Here is a 22,119-nt window from a genome sequence, read left to right on the forward strand (position 1 = left end):
TTCAGTTAAGAAAGGGTGACTGGAAGACAAGGCAGAAGAGACTACAAGGACAGGCAACTCTTTGAAGAAGCCTAGTTATGAAGAGGACATACAGAATATAGAGACTAAAGGGATTTGTAATTGAGGGAGAGTTTTTTAATGGTTTTGCTTACATGTTTTTGGAAGGGAAGTAACAAGCAGAGCACAAAGGAGGTATCAACAGAAGAGGTTCCTGATACAGTTGTGGATGGGATTCAAAGCACGGATGACAGACAATCTTTCAATAGAGGAGAAAAGAATACATGACATACAAGACATTAGAGGGTACACGTATTTTCTCTTTTTTTTTTGAGACAGTCTCACTCTTGTCCCCCAGGCTAAAGTGCAATGGCACGATCTTGGCTCACTGCAACCTCCGCCTCTCAAGTTCAAGCAATTCTCCTGCCTCAGCCTCCTGCGTAGCCGGAATTACAAGTGCCTGACACCATGCCTGGCTAATTTTTGTATTTTCAGTAGAGATGGGGTTTCACCACGTCGGCCAGGCTGGTCTCGAATTCCTGACCTCACGTGATCCACCCACTTGGGCCTCCCAAAGTGCTGGGATTACAGGCATGAGCCACTGTGCCCGGTCTATGTATTTTCTACTCACGTGAGTTTACGTAAGTTCTTCTAGAACAGAAAATTTATATAAGTTTGGATACATCTGTATATTGAAATTTTAACAATGGTGTTCTCTGTGAAATGGGATCATGGTCTATATTATTTTATTATTCTTGTCCTATTTTCCAAATTTTCTTTTAAAAAATGTCTTTGTCCTTTAAATTATAAAGAATAATTCATTAACAAAGAAAATCCAGAAAACAAAGAAAAGCAGAAAGGGAAAAACAATACCTATAACCCACTAATGAACGGCTTTCACAGGTTGAGAAAACATGTAAATGGTAGTTACATTACTTCATTCTCTCAAATGTGAATGGAAACGTTGAATTAGAATAATCCAAAACTTTTAATTGATTCCTGATTCAGACACAGAAGAAAGGGTGAATTCTGGTAACCTCTTAGCTACCTAAGTCTCTGTTTTAAAAGAGAATTGTTAAATCTCTGCTTAAAAAGGTAGAATTCAGATATTTGGGGCTATTAATTTAGAGCTAAATTTTCAATACTGCTTTCCTTCCTGGTCTTAATCATTTTTGCTATCTAAGTATTAATTATAAATAACATCCATTAGTAACATTCACGCTCACTGGCAACAATTTTAAAAAAGCAAAATTTTAAATGGAGGCTTACAGTTGTGGTAAATTTGGTCTAACAAAGGGATCATTCTCTGCTCCATTGACTGCTTTGTTTTTCCTTTGTTTTGGTTCAGAATTGGTAGAGGGTGCCTGAGAATTATTAGCTGTGGGAGGTTTGCGTTTGGCTAGAAGTTTCCTTTGCCTTTCAATATCTTCCCTTTGCTGATTCACCCATTCTTGTTGCCTGTGTAAAAATAAACAAATAAAACCATATTAACCTTCCATTACTTTTCAAGGCTAAACTTGGAAAAAATGCACAAAAAACATGAAAAACCATATAATATACATTCGTAAACTTTTGGTTCCACTCTTGTGAACCAACTTGTACTTATCCTTCAGGTCTCATTTGAAAGAATTTTTTTAAGTGAGGTGTTCTCTAAACCCCTAGATTAGGGAAAGATGTGTTGCCATATATAATTTCATGGGATCTTCTATCTCCCCACCTCACTCTTTCTAATAAATATCATTCCTATAGATACTTTATCAGAAAGTGTCCGGTTAGATGACATCACTCCCTAAGAACAGAGATGGTGTCTATTTATACAGTATTTATACTGTTGTATCCCTAGTACCTAGTGTAGTGATCATCACTTACCTTTGCTCAGTAAATGTTTCTTGAATGAAATGAGATAAAACAAGACCCCAAACTATTAAAGTATGGGGTATATGTTACACATGCATCTCACCACAGTATTTGCAAACAAATTTACAAAAGGCAAATATGAATTTAATATGAAGAGAGTTATTTTCTAAATCTACTTTTGTTAAAAAAAATTGGTAATGGGAAGTTGGTGTTTTGAAATGAAACAAATTAACCTTAATATAAGAAATTTATGAAAAAATTTTTTTGATAATTTAAGGGGAAAAAGACAAGAAAATAGCAAGAAAAATGAGCATGGCTCTGAAAAATGGGAAAGTAACAAAAATAAAATCAATGCTTCCCATTCAAGAAACTGAAACAATTTTGCAAATAGCTCCCTAATTCTAAAAACTAATAGATACCATGTCTATTATTAAAATGTAGATTAGATATTTTAGCAGTTTGAGCAGAGCATAAAGTAGTTAACAGTGAAGCTTTTTAAAACCAACTTATCATACAACACCTTAAGCTTATTCTAACAGTAACCATGTTCTCTTTCAGGTCACCTCACTATGCCAATAAAAAATTTTCAAATCCTACATGGTTACAATACTTAGAGCAAGTCAAATATTTCATGCCCTCCTCTCCCCAACCACTGACATCAACTAAAGGGCTCCTACTTTGCTAATGCAGAATTGACCTTGCACACATCCCCTTCCCTATGGTTTTAGTGATAAAGTAGCAGAATATGATAGGAGTGAAAAAAATCAAGAAGAACCTAGGTAGAAGATTGAAAGGGTAGAGAAAAATCTCAAGAATAGCAAAGTGAGAACAAGACTTTAATCCGGTTTTCATTTAGAAGCAGGAATAAATTTCAATTTTTAATAAGTAAATCTTAAGGCTATTTTAGGGCACAATCAAGATGGTATAAATGCAAACAAGCAATAATAATCCTAATGATTAAAATATTAATGGAAAGTAAAGAATTACTGGAATAGATATTAATAGCTGATTACTCAGGGATGACTATACAGTTTAGAGATTAATATTATTACTTTTATTTATTTCTCTTCTCATCTTCTAACCACTCTGGGTTATATCACCGATTATAAACGGCTTGATATACACACAGTAGGTCCTCAATAAATGCTTATTAGTGAAAGTCAGGACATACAAGTAATTATTTTCTTTTTTGACGTTATTTTTTGAGACAGAGTCTCACTCTGTCGCCCAGGCTGGAGTGCAGTGGCATGATCTCGGCTCACTGCAGCCTCCACCTCCCAGGTTCAAGCAATTCTCGTGCCTCAGCCTCCCGAGTAGCTGGGATTACAGGCGCCCACCACCACGCCTGGCTAATTTTTGTATTTTCAGTAGAGACAGGGTTTCACCCTGCTGGCCAGGCTGGTATCAAACTCTCAACCTCAGGTGATCCTCCCAACTCGGCCTCCCAAAGTGCTGGGATTACAGGCGTGAGCCACTGCACCTGTGGCCTCTTTTTTGACAGTTAAGTGGAGAAATTGGAACTACTAGTAGAATTTATATTTTAGAACATTCATATTAATTATATAACTGTCTCTTTTATTCATTGCAGGACAATTGCCGGTGTGGGTTTAGTAGCAGAGCCTCTTGCTCATAAACACTAAAAAATTATCTTCTCCTGCTTTCCACTTTACTGTTGATATGTTAGTTCATGCTTTAATCACCTTTCATCTGGATACCCCTCCATCTTAACTACCAATAACATTCATCCTCTTTCTAATAATATTTTCACATTACCATCAGTTATTATTCTACAACTATCACTGTAGATATCATTCCGATCATGTACACTCTATGTAAACCTTTAACAAGTCCCATTATCTGCAGAATTGAAACCCAAACTCTCTAATATCACAAGGACATTATCCTTTGTTTCACTGTGGTATAACTAGCACAGATATGTTGAAGAAAAGTTGAATAAATCTGCTGAGAGAGAAGGCCATTCTGTGGCAAGTCCTAGGAGGCAGTGTTTGAACAGCAATGTTGGTGTGATACCACGTGAAAGAAAGTTCCGCCTCTATTTCAAATAACTGGATACTCTGGAAAAGCTGATGTTCATGCTGGCATTACTCCCCATTTTCAGGTTTAAAAAAATTTTCCACCAAAAACGGAGTAGCATATTTAGCACTCCTTAACACATAAACAGCCAATAAATCCTTATCTACCACCATCTGAACTCAAGAAAATATGGTAACTATAATTTCTGTTTAAAAGTTTGATCTGAAAAGTAACAGAAAACCAAACATCGCATGTTCTCATGTATAAGTGGGAGCTAAACATTGGAGACACATGGACATAAAGATGAGAATGATAGAAACTGGGGGCTACAAAGATGAAGGAGGCAGAGACAGTGGCAAGGATTGAAAAACTACTGGGTACTATGCTCACTACCTGAGTGGTGGGTTCAATTGTACCCTGAACCTCAGTATCATGCAATATACCCCTGTAACAACCTGCACATATATTCCCTGAAACTAAAATAAAAGTTGAAATTAAAATAAAAAAATAATAAATAGAGTTTACCTCAGAAACGCTAAAGCCACATGTTCAGTTTAACTGATAAATCAGTTATTATATCTGGGGCAAAAGAGAAGTTTTTTTCCTTAGGAATAGAGAGCAGGCAAGTGCTGAATATTAACATGTAAGGATTGGGGAATGGGAAAAAACTAAGTAGGAAAATCCTAGGAAATAAACACACACACAAATCTTCCAGTGAAAATTAAATTTTCAACAATTTCCCTCTCAAAACATCATCTGTAAAGCTAAAGGTTCAATTAATATTTCGGAAAGTCAGAATTAGAATAATATATTACATTCTATAGATGACTGCTAATTAATCAAGAAATTACTAAGCTAAAACTGTAATACTCTTGGTTTCATATCCCTTTCAAATGTACTAAATTCTATGATTTCAGAGTAGTGAGGAACTGGAGAGCATAATTACAAATCTATAATCTTTTAAAGTAATGAAAACCCAAACGAATACTAAAAACTTTTAAATGTTAAGAATGACTAACTTCACAAGATTCTGAAATGCAAAACCATCTGTCCATTGTTCAGTAAATGAAGCGCCATGTCTAACTGTTGTAAAGTGCCCGAGGCGTAATCGATCTTGCATACTCTTCTCTCTGCTTGACAGTTTTTCTTGTGTACTCTGAAAAGGAGAAAAAAAAATCATCACTCAATTTTATTCATTAATTTATAAAAGCATACAAAGCAAAAGGGGCTAATGAAGGGAAAGCGAAAATTTACTCAACTTTTAGCCTACCTTTTCAATAAGAAGTTTCTTGCTCATTGATATGCACTTATTTAATCGTTCTTTGTATTTTTCAAGTAATTTTTGTTGTTCATCTATTTGCCGTCTGAGATCACAGTTAGCCTATGACATAAGTAGAAAATGCAAGAGGTCTAGACTGGGGAATATGAAAAGCTTAGAAACAGTTTTAATGTTCTAAATAAATTATATACAGATAGGACTAATAATATTAAATATCTGAGTATGATACGAGAAAAAAAAAAGCCTACTTAACCATGAGATAATACTGTTAAATGTTACTTAAGTGTGTAGTGGAAAGTACATACAGGGAAATTTGTATCCATATCCATACATTCAAATCCATACTCTAAGGTTAACTTTGGCTAAGTTATAAGAACGTTAGTTCAGCTTTCTTATTTCTAAATAGAAGCAACACAATCTACCTCACTTTGTTAAAAATAACTAAAATATGGTATATAAAGTGTCTATCACTTAAAAATAAATATGAGTTTTTTTCCTCTATCTCTTATAATTAACTAATTAAATGTTGGTTTTCCTCTATCTCTTATAACTAACAAAATATTTTCTCCACTGAACTTATAAATGACATACACAAGTTGCCTACCCAACAATTGTCCTCACCATTCTTCCTTAGCAATAGGATACTAATTCTGTTCACTTTGTAGGTGGCCATATGCTCAGAGAAGAGGCTTCCCTCTAACATCAAAAGATGAGTCTGATTAGTACAGTGGCAAGAGAATAACCTATAGGGCTTGTTACAACAGATTACTGGGAACCATTCCCAGAGCTTCTGAATCAGGTCTCAGGAAGGACCTGAAAATTTCCGTTTCTAATAAGTTCTCCAGTAATACTGATGCTCCTGGTCTGAAGATCACACTTTTGAGAATCAAAAGTCTAGGCCAACCATGGTGGAATCCACAAGACAAGCGCACAATATCTTAAAAGTGCTGAGAGAAAACAATTGCCAACCTAAAATTAGATACCCAACACAATTGTTTTTCAAGGAAGAGGAAACAGAATTTAGCACCAATAGACCCTCAGCAATTCAAAGAAAATCTCAACACTGTGTGTGTATGATGCATATGCAACTTGAAACCTGATTCTAAAATTTCTCTAAGACTGTGAAGGGCCAAAAATAGCCAAAATGAAGAAGAGGACATCTGTTTAACCATGTATCATGACTTAACATAAAGCTACATAACTATGATCACCCAAGCCTCCTCCTTTCTTAATAAGGGAAATTCAATGTTTTATCCTGGATTGCTATCTGCCTAGCCAAATGACTACAGTTCCCAGCTTCCCTTGCAGCAAAGGATGGTTAATGAGATGCAAGCAGAAGTTGTTCAATGAGATATCCAAGAAGGCTGCACACAGAATTGTGCTTTGTGTTCTCTGCTCCCATCCTCCCTCCTGTTATCTGCTTAGAACGCAGATATAATTGTGACCCTAATAGATATACTGAACCTTGATGTGACCTTTGAGATATAAGCCATGAACTAACAATGACAATTGTTATTAATAAAGTCCCTTATGATACTGAGGAGTAATAATATCTGAGCTGCCCACTTCTGTTCTTCTCTTGAAAAATAAGTTTCTATCTCATCTGAAGTACTGTTATTTATGTTCACTGTTACTAACAGCCAAAAACAACTGATAAAAATTGTTTTATCAACAATGATAAAAAGATGCTGCAGTACTTGTGTAGAGATACAAACAGAACAAGGAAACATGATACAGAACACAGAAACAGATCCACTTGTATACTGGAAACAAGATTTTATGATGATAGAGCTGGCAGTATAAGAATGAGCTTTTAATTAAATGGGGATGAACAACTGGTTATCCATATAGAAAGAAATTGAAATGAAACCCTACATCATGCCATACCCAAAACCAATTTCAGTAAGACTAATAATTTATATTGAAAGATCAGCTGGGCATGGTGGCTCATGCCTATAGCCCCAGCACTTTGGGAGACCAAGGTGGGAGGATCACTTGAGGCCAGGAGTTCAATACCAGCCTGTAGACTCCCAGCTCTACAAAAAATAAAAAAAAATCAGCCCGGAGTGATGGCATGAGCCTGTAGTCCTAGCTACTTGGGAGCCTGAGGTAGAAATATTGCTTAAACCCGGGAGTTTGAGGCTACAGTGAGCTATGATCCCCCATTGTGCTCTAGCCCGGGCGACAGAGTGAGACCCTGTCACTTAGCGGGGGAAAAAAAAAGACCAGACCAAAAAACCTTGAGAAATAACTGGTATTATACAGTAAAATGGAAAATGTGTATGCCCTGTACTCTGGCTATGTCTTTCCTAAACATATACCACAGAAAAATTCTTTCATATTTGCCCTGAAGACATGTACAAAGAATGTTCTTAGAACTGTTTATACTAGAAAAAGTAGAAATAAAATGTCAACTAAAAGCAGAAAAAATAAAGAAATTATGGTATACTTGTAACACCTTACAATATTGCAATGAAATGAACAAACTACAGTTATACTCATCAAAGTGGATGACTCTCTGATATATAACATTCATTGAAAACAAGCTGGGCAAAAGGGTCCATACTGGAAAATTTCACTTAACGTTCAAAAACCAACTGAAATAATATGTTGTTAAGAATGTAAGCACATATTTAATACAACCATAAAGAAACACCAAGGCATCACAAATACAAAATTTAAAATAGTGGTTAAATGGTAAATGGGTGTGAGAAAGTAAATATGACAGGATCAGGAAAAAGACACACTGGATGTTTTAAAGACACTGTCAAATACAGTAGGATCACAGGTGTTGGTTTTATCGAGTTTCTATACCAGTAGTTCTCAATGCTGTCTTAAATTAGAATTATCTGGGAGAGCCTTTAAAACTACCAATGTCCAAGACCTACATCGTCATCAGCTTGATCAGAACCCCTCAGGGTAGAGTTCAGGCATTAGTACTTTCACCCTTCCCAACTGGTGAGTCTAAGGAGCATCAAGGGGTAAGAACTGCTGCTTTAAACCCTTACATTCTTAAGTGTACTTCTAGATGTATTTTTAAATAAAGCTTCCATTAAAAATCCTACAGAACTGCAGCAGTTACTTCATCGTATAGGTATCAGATGTCAGGCATATAACAAAATCAATAAACTTTAACATGAAATGGCTATTTGTGTTATTGTAGTTGGTCATATAAATGTTATTAACTTCCAGTTCTCCAACAGTTTCTCAATTCCCAATTTATTGAAGATCTAATAAAATATTTCACTATAAAATTGGTATTTTCAATCATGTACTTAAACTAACAGAAAAAGCTTATTGAGTTCTAGCTACAAAATTTTTTTTTTTTCTGAGACAGAGTCTCACTCTGTCGCCAGGCTGGAGTACAGTGGCACGATCTCAGCTCACTGCAATCTCCGCCTCCCGGGTTCAAGCATTTCTGCTGCCTCAGCCTCCCAAGTAGCTGGGACTACAGGCACACACCACCATGCCCAGCCAATTTTTGTATTTTTAGTAGAAACGGGGTTTCACCATGTTGGCCAGGATGCTCTTGATCTCTCGACCTTGTCATCCGCCCACCTCGACCTCCCAAAGTGCTGGGATTACAGGCATGAGCCACTGCGCCTGGCCTAGCTACAGATTTTTTTACAATGCTAAGTATTTTCTGAACAGTTTGACTGTTGCCAAATAATTTATTCAATTTTTTTCCCCTCTATGACTCATTACTTACCCTGAGCAAATCATCTATACGTCCCTCCTTCTTTTCCAGGTCCTGGATTTTATTACTTTCTAATGCTGCTAATTTCAGCATTGTGAGATCAGTCTAAATGAAAAAAAGTTATTTTATTATCTCCACTATATATGTTGTTTCAAGCAAACATAAAACTAGGTTTTACTCCAAATTCAAAAGGTAAAGAAAAATATATTTATGTGTATATGTAAAGTGAATCTCAAAAAGTTTTAGTGCAGTTTTAATAACTTCAAGTGTATAAATACTACAGACTTACCAAGAAACATCTAGAAAGGCCAATTACTTAGAATACTATGTTCCTCATTATCATTCAATATATCCGCTGCTTTGTGCTATACGTTCCTCTAGTTGATTTTTTTTGAATTTTGCAAGACCTTTTTTAAATTGATAAGTAAAAACCTATCTATTTACAGTACACAACACGATGTTTTGATATATGTATATACATTGTGGAATGGCAAAATCAAGTTATTTAACACATATCTTTTTTTTTGGTGTGAATAAAATCTACTCTCTTAGCAATTTTCATATACACAAAATATTGTTTTTAACTGTAGCCCCTATGATGTATAATAGTTCCCTTGAACTTACTTTCCAACTAAAATTTTATGTCCTTTGACCAACATCTCATGCAGCAAAACCTTTCATGATCTACTCAGTGGCTGAAAGGAATGTACTTGTAATCCTAGCCTCAGGATCATCCAAAGAAAGAGGTTTTGATACATGCACAACAGTTTGGATATGACCTCACAAATAAAGTCTAATAGAAATAAACTGTCAAGCTGAGGTTGAAGAGTAAGATCTACTCTCCCAAACCCCAGTCTGAGAAAGTACCACTCAGAAACTGTCACATGTAAAAAATTAAAATGAAAAACTTAGTGCTCAAAATTCATGAAACTAAGTAAGTATAGAAAATATACAAATAATTCAAATAATGTTTATAATTTGTCACATATATGTATTTAATAAATACAGTCAAATGAGAGGCTTTAATGTCCACTTATAAAAAATACAGCAGTTTCACAAAATATCAATTACGTATACTTGGAAATTAAGTTCAGAAAGAATCAGTAAACAGAACTGACATGTTACGGTTGTTTAAAAAGCTGATAGTAAATTGTGTGTTTCAGTTTCTCACTCCTTCCTACAAATTCTGTTGTTTTTGTTTAGTAAGTTATCTTTCTTGATGTGTAATTCTGCTTTATGACTACATATAAAACAAACAGACATCTTAGTTGTTAGTAAGTTAGTCAATGGTTTCTTAGAAGCCATAGAAAAAAACATTTTAATTATCATTTACCTGAATAATTTTAAAGCATAACTGCTTTGGTTGTACAATAGGGTGGTCCCCAAATGCTAATGCAGTAGGAGAAGGGCTATTTGGTCGAACCTAAAGAAATTATTAAAATTTTTATATTAGCAAAAAAAAAAAAAAAAAAACCACAAAACAAAACAGGTTTCTAATTAGCAACAATTACTTAACATTTCTGAAGAAGTTTCTATCAGAATAATACCTAAATTGAAACATAATTGACTTTTAAAACCTTTAATTACCATTATTCAACAAGCATTCATTAAGTACCTCCTACATAAGACCCAGTGAGAAATACAACAATATATTCCCTGCCCTCATAGAGCTTACATTCTAGTGCCATAAAAGAAATCTTAATGCTTTCATACAGTTAAAAAAAAAATAAGGCCAAATAAATTATTCTGAAAAATATTAAACAATGATTATAATAGTTGAAAAAACAAACTTACTAGGGACAATAATATATGCCCATATGTAGTTTAATATCAATTTATTAATGAATTTCATAGTTTATCTGGTCACTAGATCAAAAAGACACTCACTGAAAGCAGATTATAACATTGTATCAACGCTATCACTACAACTCTTAGTTACTATTGAATCTTATGCCTTACTTTATACACGGCAATGTGATATTCTGAAAGGTACAAAATGAGTAAAACAAAACCAAGTATGTCTAAAGACAAAGGACAAGAAGGGGACACAAGAAATAAAAACAATGTGTTTGAATAAATAAGTGAAACTCTGATTTTTAAAAATCTTTAATTCTTCTTTAAATTACTGAAAACCAATATTGTTTTTCTAATTAGATATTGAACTTTCACACAATGAAAGTAAATTTAAAAATGAAATCCAATATGCAAAACAACGCATATAAAAGAACTATATCTAAAATGTTATGAAAAAACCAAAAAGTTTAAGATAATTTTAAGTCCATGATTCTTTTCCTATACTGAACTACATACCCTGCCTTTTTCTTAAGGATTCCCAGAAAGGAATTATGCTATCACTTTAGTGGTTAAGAAATTCAATTGTTAAGAAAGTTATAAATTAGGAATCAACAACTGAATACAGACTGATACAAGAGTACTCATGTTAGTCCCACAGACTCAACAGGCATTCTTTTAACATAAACAATGCTTCTTGGATATAATTAATTCAGAAAATCTTTAAGAGGCTCACTTCCAGAAATAAAATTCCAATAGCACCAGATAATTTAAAAGGATTTAATTCATGTCACAGAAATAATGTATTAAAAGATAAATGCTAACTTATTTATATAGAAGTTCTCAATAAAAAACAATGAATTATAAAACTTATTCAGTGTACATAACCCTCCCAAAGACTACGCATGAAAAACTTGAAAGATGACTTACAGATGAGGAAGGAGTGGAATGTGAATGTGAATTTTGAGGAGAACGGATTGCAGGAGGTATGCCTCTTACTGGACTTGAGCCATTTCCACCCTGGTACTGAGTAAAAGAAAAAGGAAGCATTATTATTTACTAAAGCAGGCTCAGACAGTTATTTCAGATATGACATTAAGAATTAATCTAAATATACCTAATTTTAAAATAAGTAGTCATTTAAATGAGTCCAGAACAAAAAAAACACAAGGTCAGCCAAGTCCTAAAAGACTGAGAGACTACTGATCACAAGAACATGACGAGACTGTTTTATAAAGATCCTTATTACTCTATATTCTGACTATAATCTGTTATTTTGGTCAACTCAAAGACAAATAAATTCCTCCAAAGCAATAAACATATTTTGTTTTCCCCCCAAATCTTAGCACAGGTCCCCTACAAATGTTTATTGAGCCATATAGTCCCTAATCCCAAGAAATTTCAAAATGTTTACCCATAGACCTTAGTGAACATAATCAACTATTTTAAACAGAATATCATTCTCAAGATACCCAGGTGTTCATGGCACTATATAAAAAGAATTATAATAGGTCCCTTCCCTCTAACAGCACAAAATCTTTAAAAAATCAATTCTTCTGTACAAAGTGCATGACTTAGCTGCATATGAAGAGAAGCCAACTGATCTATTCCATAGCTATCTTTTCTCCTATTTCAAGTTTACATACGAAGGATGGGAAAATAACTTGCTGCAGCAAAGTTCCTCTGGGGGTGTAGATTATTGTCCATTTCATCATTTCTTGTTTAATTACTTTACTTACATGAACAGCACAGATAGGAACTTCCTAGCATGTTCATTAAACAACTTCCTGCAACCTAGGGATTTTGCCTTATTTATTTTATCGATAGAGCCTAGCATAAAATTTAGCACATAGTAGGCATTCAAGAGACATTTGTTGATTTGAATTCATCGTACCTTTGGCAAAGGTTCTTAATTAATGATATCAGTAAGTGACTGACCTCAACCAAAGAGCATCAGGTATCTCATGGTCAGCAACTGCTTGACTTTAGATTTTACGAACCCAAGAAAGAAAGCAGTGGTGGAAAAAAAAATCAGCGCTTCCCTTAATCAGCCAATTCTGCTCTCTCAAGTAAACATAAATATTTTTCAATTGAGTAGACCATGTTTGTTGTTTTAATAATTACACTTGATAGTAGAAAGAATTCTGAACTAGAGAGCCAGTGAACTTTAACTTCTATTCTTTACTCTTCAATTCAGACTTTGCCTTAAATGGGTTAACCCATTTATGCCTAGTGTTCTATTATTGCTCAAGGTCACTGCTGCCACGGTCTGACTGCAAAAATTCAAAAAATTACAGTGTAGGCTACTTTACATTTCTAGTCTTCAGTTTCATCATCTGTAAACTGAAACACTAATATATATTTTGCCTATCTTACAGGTTATTATAAACAACTATGTGAGAAAGTATTTAGAAAAAAATGATATGGCATCCCAATGTAAATGTAAATCTAATTTTCCTAGAAAGATATTACATAGTAATAAAGCTCTGCTCTAATCAAGTAAGTAATCAAAAGCTGACCTTGTGCTTCTAAGAAATTATTTCTAGCTCACAGCAGAATAGTACTGAATTAGGAACTGGAGACAATCCTCAATGAACTTACTTCAAAATAGTCGCTAATTTTGTGGCCACGTCCCCCAATACTTTTTCCTAAAATATAAGAAGCGCATGATGTTAGTAGGGTAGTGATGGGCATCAAAAAAATATTAAGAGTCCGCAGGACATCAGCTATCAATTTCACAAATATGAAAATCAAATGACATTTCAATAGAGACATGCCAATTTTTAAAAGTTCCAGTTATTGGAGAATCATACAAATAAATGATGTAAGTGATGTCCTGTTTTAAAACTACATTATTAATACTGCTTAATAACTACTAATTTCAGAAAAGCAAATCAGTAAATAAAAAAGTAGCGACTGCATCACTGACAAACTAACCTTTACTTGTAAATAATAATAAAACAGCTTTAGTTATACAAACCATAACATGATTCCTGTCAAACTGACAGTAACACACTTCAATAGGAATGTTATTTTGTAAAATGTATTTTGATTTTCTAAAAAGCATTCCCAAATTAAATACAATGTTTTTTAAAAACTAGATTGTAAATATTGCTCATATATGACCACACTGACAAAGTACTTGAACCAGCTCATTAGAGATCACGCTATTTTTTAAATATTTTGCTCTAAAATGGATTCTTCATCAGTCCTATAAGTTTTAAATTAAGAACTTGCTAAGAAATACAATGTTTAGAGATGCTTTCTTGGGGGAGAAGTAACCATCCTTCACTGGAACTATACAGAATACATGACTTCTTCAAGTTACAACTAGTGATATCACAAAGTCAAAAGCTTTGCTTAATATAAACATATATATATTTATTAATTCAATGCTGACTTATTTCATGATTCATTTATTTTATTTAACAAATATTTCTTAAGTGGTTACTATGTGCCAGGCATTATTAAGATGAAAAACAGTATTCTTAAAAGTTTAACAACTTTAAATTCCTTCTTGGAACAAGGTGGGGGGAATTTTTAAAAACTAAACAAGTATTCAGGACTACCAATGCTACCTAGAAATTTTGAACATTAGTTCTGCACAGATTTATTTAGAGGTCAGAGATGACTGTAAAGGTCTTATACTAAAGGGACTTCCCTTCTGTCCATAATAATTTCTCTGTAGATTCTAAAGAGGTACTATATTTTAATGAAGACAGATGGTTTTGGTTGCCTACTCCAGAAGCTATTTCCCCAATTCTCTTTCCTTAACTGAATGGAAATTTTGTTCTGTTAACACCCTTCACCCTACATGGGCACATGTAACTTCAGAGGAAGCTGACTCCTATACAATTTCCACTTCCAGGTCCCCTTCTCACCTTCTTATTAGAAATCCAATTTTGTTCAAGTATCATCCCTTCTCCATACAGGCTGTATGTTTAAGAACTTAACTCCACTTCCAGGTTCAAAGATGGCCCTGATTTTTTTCTTTTTTTAAGTTTCTGACACTATCCACCTACAGATGGCCTGATTTTTTTTAAGGCAATAGTACCTCTGTTGGTCATAACTAGTTTTGGAATGGACATACGACCAATCTAGTCCATAAGATCAGTAGTTCCCCACCTTTTTGGCACCAGGGACCAGTTTTGTGGAAGACAATTTATCCACAGACTGCGGGGAGTAGGGAAGATGGTTTTGGGATGAAACTGTTCCACCTCAGATCATCAGGCATTAGATTCTCATAAGGGAGTGCATAACCTGGATCCCTTGCATGTGCAGTTCACAATAGGGTTCACACTCCTATGAGAATCTAACGCTGCCGCTGATCTGACAGGAAGCAGAGCTCAGGCGGTAATGCTCACTGGCCCGCTGCTCACCTCCTGCTGTACGACCCAGTTCCCAATAGGCCAAGGACTGGAAGACTGGGAGGTTGGGGAACCCTGCAGAAGATGAGAGGAGAGGTCTGCTTTGGACTTGAAGTCAGGTTTACTCCAAAGGAAGGGGGGAAAAAACACTGAAAGCCAGATTAAAGCAATATAAGCGAGGAAGGTGAAACAAGAAAAAACAATTTAGGCAACCATCCTAAAAACAAAGATTATCAGACAATTCTGTAGATGGCAGACCACAAAGGAAAAAAACATGGTTCAACCAATCCAGAAGGCTCATCTTATTTGGGAGCTTGTTTTTGAGTTTATATCTTTACAATAAATAAAGCTCCAAGTCCACTAACTACAACTTGGGGGAGGCTACACTAAGACCAAAAAGGAGCTCAGTGTAAACTGAGATACAAAATACAATACACCTCAGAAAAGGCACTAAAATGACTTACCCTTCCTTCCATAAAGACAGTTGCTGCAAATATATTCCTTGCTTCCAGTGCCCTATATACACCAGTAAGTCATGGGTTCACAGCCATAGATCTTATGGCTAAAGATTGGCTCCAACACATGTAACATTATGTATAAAGTCATCATTATACACGATTTAAGAGCCCAATTTATTATATTTAATTTTGAGTGCTCAAATTAAATGACAACACTATTTTTCTATTCATTATAAGATATTTAGTTAAATGAAAATAATTTTCTTAGTTCATATCACAAAAAGTAGGTATGCAAGAAAGGATGGAAAGAAAAACAGATAATACTTTGAGTCTCTCATAATTATTTTGATAGCCTTTTTTTTAAATAAATGGGAAAAGTTTGAGTAGTTCCGTTAAAGTGAGATTGAAGTTTTTAATTCAAAAACAAGCCATTTCAATACAATACATATAAAGAATGAAAAATGAAAAGTCGTAAGTTAATGCTTGCCAGATTTGGACATGATACTTGTCTTTCTAGGACCCAAATGAAAACAATAAGGGCAACATTGAAAAGCCTAAAAGCAATCATTATACACTAACTACCTGTGCACACACCAAAATTTACAACTTCATATTATTTTACAATTAAAATATTAATTGCTTAAAAATTAAAACAATTAATTTTAAGTGTCCACTAGGCTCTGAAGGAAGATGTTATGTGCTTACCCTGACTACTTTCATTCTGGTTTTCTGCTTTTCTCTTTCTTCCCCTGGATGATTCCGATTGTTTCTTCTCCGGTGTCTACAGAAAACAAGATAACAGATTTTTAAATGACAGTTTTAATATACAAAATTATCACAGTCAACATAAAACCATGTTTCGAGACCAAAAAAATAGCATTCAGTAGTGCTCAAGAGATGTTAATATACTGTTATTTACACACAATTTATTTAAAAGATAAAATTTCCTATTGTATACATTTTAAAATTCCAAGTAGAGAAGATCTTGTACATATTATCTGATATTCAGTTACAGAATTTGACATGAAGTGGATGAAAAATCCTAAGAGTAATTAGCCTTTAAAAGATGACCTTCAAATGCTTAACTGGATGACGGGGAAAAAATCACCTTAGTGTTTCCCATGAGTTTTTTCCTATTAAGTTTTTCCTTAGTTTCCTACTCCTCAAACATACTTAGTGTATAAAAGTAAACTTGGATGAGAAAAAAGGGGCAGAACACAAACCCTGATATACACAATCCCTACTAAAAAGGACCATTCACGTAAATGCCTGGCAATTATTATCCAACAATTATAGCTAATTCACAGATTATGCCCCAGATAACGGATCAGTAAACTACGGCCTATGGGCCTAATCAGTTTGGTCACCTGTTCTGTATGATCGAACCATAGCTTTCACACTTTTAAATGTTTGAAATTTTAAAAATTCAAAACAAAAAGAATATTTTGTGGTGTGAGAATTACAAGAAATTCAAGTTTCAGTATTCGTAATAAAATTTTATTGGAACACAGCCACACTCTTTCATTTAGGTATTGTCCATAGCTGCTTTTACATTACAATGGCAGAGCTGAGTAGCTGCAACAGAGTTGGAATGGCCCATAAAGTCGCAAACATCTGGCCTTTTACAAAAAAAGTTAACAGATCCCTGCTCTAGATGGTGGCTCTGGTTCCAAATGACATGTGTGTTCCTATAACAGATAGAAAGTATCTTCATTAGACTAATACAAGTAATTTTTCTGGAGTTTGACAAACTTTCCTGCTTAGTCAAAAATTAAAACCAAGAGCAAAAGCACAGGCAATGGCACCAGGCCCTCAAATTCTAGAAACGTGGTAAGCACCTCTGGTGCCAGAAAAATTCCTGAACTTCACAAGAGCTCCATTAATATTTGACTGAATGAATGAATGAATCTTACTAAACAACTTAAAATAAATCTCTTAAAAGCATCATGGTCCCCCAACAAGGAACGGATTTAATCCGTATTTTTATGTCTCTGAGTGGGCCTACAATTAAATATATGAATAACAATACATAGCCTAATTCTTATTGAACACATATTGTTCCTCTAAGTACCATCTTGAGTATTTAAAGTTCTCCCACCTCCATTTTGCCAACAAGATAACAGATGCAGAGAAATTGGACCAAATGTTCATAGCATCTGAATTCTTTAAAAACAGATGTTACATCTTCTCCCTATCTCACCCTCTTACCCCACCCCTAGCATACAGTTATTACTTGCTAAATACATGAATGAATATTAAGTAACCTACTCAAGGTAACACTACCAGTGTGGCAGAGCCAGAATTCAAATTAAATTCAGTTCTGTATAATTCTAAGACCTAAATGCTCTTTATTTTTTCTATGATATCCTACATCAAGAACTAACTAAATGAATCTACTATACAAAAATATTTCAGAATTTTAGTGTTTATAAATAAAACTCAATATGTCCCATGAAATGCCAGTATGTTTTCATTTCACAAACCAGAAGTCTTAAAGAAATCCACCCTAACTGGCCATCTACTCAGGAGGTAGACTGATGTACCAGCAATTTTGGGTAGGTAGTTTACTACTTTTGTTTCATTGTCAAAATTACCAAACTCAAACAATAATCAATCTTCTGTTTTCCTAGAAATAAAAATATAACTACATTAAAAATTCTTTTAACATTTATTAAAGAACCCTAAATCGGCCGGGTGCAGTGACTCATGCCTGCAATCTCAGCACTTTGGGAGGCCGAGGCGGGCAGATCATATGAGGTCAGGAGTTCTAGACCAGCCTGGCCAAAATGGTGAAACCCTGACTCTACTAAAAATATAAAAATTAGCCGGGCATGGTGGTGCGTGTCTGTAGTGCCAGCTACTCGGGAGGCTGAAGCACAAGAATCGCTTGAACACAGGAGGTAGGGGTTGCAGTGAGCCAAGATCACACCACTGCACTCCAGTTTGGGTGACACAGCGAGACTCCATCTCAAAAACAAAAGAACCCCAAGTCTACGTTAAAATAAAAGATCCCCAAATAATAATTTATTCATATCCTTCCTAACTTAATTTATATATAAAAAAGTGAAGAAAACATAATTTTTCAGAATCCTTTAATGTTATACTAATTTTTTAAGCATGGCAGGATCCTATTCAAATTCCATCTTAAATCCTGACTAGGTACTCTTGAACAGGCAAAAATAGCGGGGAAAAACCCATACAAAATGTTATAATTCTGAAACAGTTGTATTGGAAACAGCATTTTCTAGCTAGAAAACAAAATAAAATGTAAAGTTCAAAATGGTTCTGTACCATTTTCTAAAGTATATCCTAAGGAACTAGTGTTCAATGGTAGGTTGAGAAGACTATGTTAATGAGGGTGAAAAGGGGTGAGTTCAAATGGGGTAAACAAAATTAGATTTCTTTACTGCAAGGCTTCTCAGAACCATCAAAATGCTAACATGCACTGGCTATCTCCAAAAGAGGGATGAGGTGGGAAGATACAATAAATTTTCAAAACTTATTTGAGACAACATTCGTTAAATACTTCACTGGATATGCACTTCAGGATATTTAAGGTTGTTTTGTTGTTTAACATATAGATTACTTAGTTTTGTTGTTTAACATATAGATTACTTCGTGAAGGCTTTTTCCTCTGAGGCAGAATTTCCCAGTGTGGAGGTATGGGACAGTCCATTGGCAAAAATGTCTTTTCATTAAACCAACCAAAAAGCAAACGAATGCATTATAATTATAGTAAAGAAGGCAACAAGTTTATCTCCTTTAAACCAGAGAAGAATTTACAGATGGAGAAGAAAAAGGGTAACAGGACTAAAATTAATTTTAAGACTGTTGTGCCCCAGAAGTTATTAAAGGGGAAGGAGAAGGGAAGGAAGTGTGTGGCTGAGTTAAGGCTCTAGCCTACCAGAGACATATCCTATGTTACCTCTACCCTGAATCTGCAAACACAGCATCTCCTATTTTAATACTGAGATTCCAGATGAGATTTCCTTTGAAAAAATAATTCCGCAGCTTTTAAAAAAAACTACTGATCATGACCAATGATTTCCTTGAGGAAATCCAAAGGACATCAACCAGGCCACCTATGTATTTGCTAAGGTATACAACGTGCACGTATTAAACATTTTATATAGAACATTTTCAAGACTGCTCTTGCTAATAATACTGTCATTTCTTTATTTTATTCTCTATTTTTTCTTAACTATCCTACTATAAATAGACCACTAAAGAAAAGATTAATATGGAAGGCAAAATAATAGGATTTGGCTTTGAAGTAAAGATGAAAAGTATTCAGTAATTAGAAAAGGCCAAAGAGCTCCAATATACAGTGAAACAGTCATTAGGAGAAAATGAAGAAAGGAGAGACTAGTACACTTTAAACCAAGTTAGCTGTGTAAATGTTAGATTTGTAATCATACCAAAACCTGAATGACTACTCTGGCATTTAGAGATTCCAAGATATTAGTGTGAATTTACACAGTATTTTTTACCAGTTGAAAAGTTTGTTGAAAAAACACAAAGACAATTTAAAGGACTCAAGAAGTGTAGTGATATAATTTAACTAATCCTCCAATTTTACTTGGAACTTAGGTCAGTGATTATTAATCAAGGTTTTTATATCTAATCATGTAGCCTGCTGGTTTTATCTTATAATAAAATATAAAGGAGTCTTTCCTCAATGTAAATAAGACCAAACATAAGAACACATGAATCTCAATGCTGTTACAGTATGAGGGACAGAAATCAACATGAATTATTCTATGAAAACAGATAACCACCTGTATAAGCCTCAAACTAGAGAGAGATTTAAAATTATGGAAATAAATGCATTACAGAAAATTTTACAGTATACAAAAAAATATTTTAATAGCAACAAAAAAAGAGGGAGTGGATATTAAGGTTTGTTCTTCATTGGGCCTGACTGAATAGACAACAAAAATCAGGTACCATCATCTCTAATAAAATCACTATAGTTAATAGACATAGAATGTTTCATTTCTTTTTGTTAAACAAGAAAATACTTTAAAACAGAAACAAAAGTTACTCTAATATTAAATAGTAACCTTACAAAATATTCAATCTTCAAACCTGACAGAATGAATTTTTTTCTGATAGATCCATTCAGCCAAAGACTGGTTTCAAAACTGCAACTCACTGGCTATTCTTTCTTTCTTTTTTTTTTTTTTTTTTTTTTTTGAGACGGAGTCTCGCTCTGTCGCCCAGGCTGGAGGGCAGCGGCGCGATCTCAGCTCACTGCAAGCTCTGCCTCCTGGGTTCACACCATTCTCCTGCCTCAGCCTCCCAAGTAGCTGGGACTACAGGCGCCTGCCACGGCGCCCGCCACTAAGCCCGGCTAATTTTTTTGTATTTTTAGTAGAGAGGGGGTTTCACCATGTTAGGCAGGATGGTCTCGATCTCCTGACCTAGTGATCCACCTGCCTCGGCCTCCCAAAGTGCTGGGATTACAGGCGTGAGCCACCGTGCCCAGCCCTCACTGGCTATTCTAATGATTCATACTTGGGTACCAAATTCAAGGGTACTATAATTTGAACAAATGGCATGACAAACCTTTTTGCTGGCAGCTGGTAAAACAATGTTCAATTTTTATCCACATTTCTAGGCAAAACTTGTTGAACTAGATGTGAGACAGGAAAATGTTTGCTGCTTTGTATCCTATTTACATTTAAACGTTACCATGAAATATGCACATCCGAATTCAAGGATGATTTTGAGCTGGTATGACCTGAAATTCACATAGTCTGTCTCTGCCCAAGAGTTAAAACTTTAATATTGATAACTATTATCTGTAAATATTTACTTGAACCTTTGACCTCTAAAAGAAGATCTCTATTATAATGCTGATTTTAATATTTAGTATAAAAAATTTCTGTATGTAAAATTTTGGAATGCTATCATCAAACAAAAGTATTTCCTTGCAGTTCTAAGTAAATCAAAATCATCATATTAGCAATTTGGAGTGTAGTATATTTTCTGCTGTACTGCCTTTATTGTTTAATAACGTGTAATATAAAAGATGGTAGAACACCAGTAAGAAGAAATTGGGTAACCACCCAACTAAAATATGTGCTGTCTTACAGGTATACTTAAAGTATGCCACCTCATATATTTCTGTAAAGGCTGAAGGACTCTCTCTATTCACACATGCACAGCATTCACAACCGTATCAGTACTCCAAAGAAATGTAATATTAAAACAATTATTTTATGCTCAATTTTTAACAACTACCTAATTTGACATCCTCACATTGTGACTTCTTAAACGCCTATCACTTGGACCCACTGCATTCACACATGTTTAAAGGAGTACACTAAGTTTTTAATATTGATGAAAATGATTTTGTCTGTTATTTTCTTATCACTTACGTAGTTTATTTCCTGGCATTTTCCCTTCTCTGGCTATCCCTTTAAGGCTTTATTTGTTAAACAGTGTATACTATAAAATTAGAATAAAGTTGAACTTTCTCCCCTACTCAAATTACCTTGCCAGTAGTTTTCAAATCATACAAGAATAAAACAGCCATTTAGAACAACTGCTGAAGGGTGGGGGTTGGGAAGTAACATTTTCAGATAATTTATTCTGGAAATGTTGGCATTTTGAAAGTGCTTGTAATAGTCAAAT

General features: G+C 34.5%; 1 protein-coding gene across 9 annotated transcripts in view; it reads right to left on the reverse strand.

The window, feature by feature from the left end:
- TLK1 (tousled like kinase 1) overlaps positions 1 to 22,119 on the reverse strand; it is a 170,165-nt gene that overhangs the window by 54,085 nt on the left and 93,961 nt on the right. For 4 of the 9 annotated variants that reach the window (XM_063694982.1, XM_055379155.2, XM_055379154.2 and 1 more), the window contains 7 exons: positions 16,186 to 16,261; positions 11,586 to 11,681; positions 10,198 to 10,287; positions 8,877 to 8,969; positions 5,159 to 5,269; positions 4,908 to 5,044; positions 1,267 to 1,455 (listed from right to left, as the gene is read on the reverse strand). In XM_063694982.1, coding sequence (XP_063551052.1) covers positions 1,267 to 1,455; positions 4,908 to 5,044; positions 5,159 to 5,269; positions 8,877 to 8,969; positions 10,198 to 10,287; positions 11,586 to 11,681; positions 16,186 to 16,200 — 731 coding nt within the window. In that variant the 5' untranslated portion in view covers positions 16,201 to 16,261. Of the gene's footprint in view, positions 1 to 1,266; positions 1,456 to 4,907; positions 5,045 to 5,158; positions 5,270 to 8,876; positions 8,970 to 10,197; positions 10,288 to 11,585; positions 11,682 to 13,256; positions 13,304 to 16,185; positions 16,262 to 21,979; positions 22,062 to 22,119 lie in introns of those variants that run through there. The other 5 variants (XM_019022664.4, XM_063694980.1, XM_063694981.1 and 2 more) reach the window with 4 other exon arrangements.

Source organism: Gorilla gorilla, chromosome 11 (assembly GCF_029281585.2).
Source record: "Gorilla gorilla gorilla isolate KB3781 chromosome 11, NHGRI_mGorGor1-v2.1_pri, whole genome shotgun sequence".
Classification (NCBI taxonomy): Eukaryota; Metazoa; Chordata; class Mammalia; order Primates; family Hominidae; genus Gorilla; species Gorilla gorilla.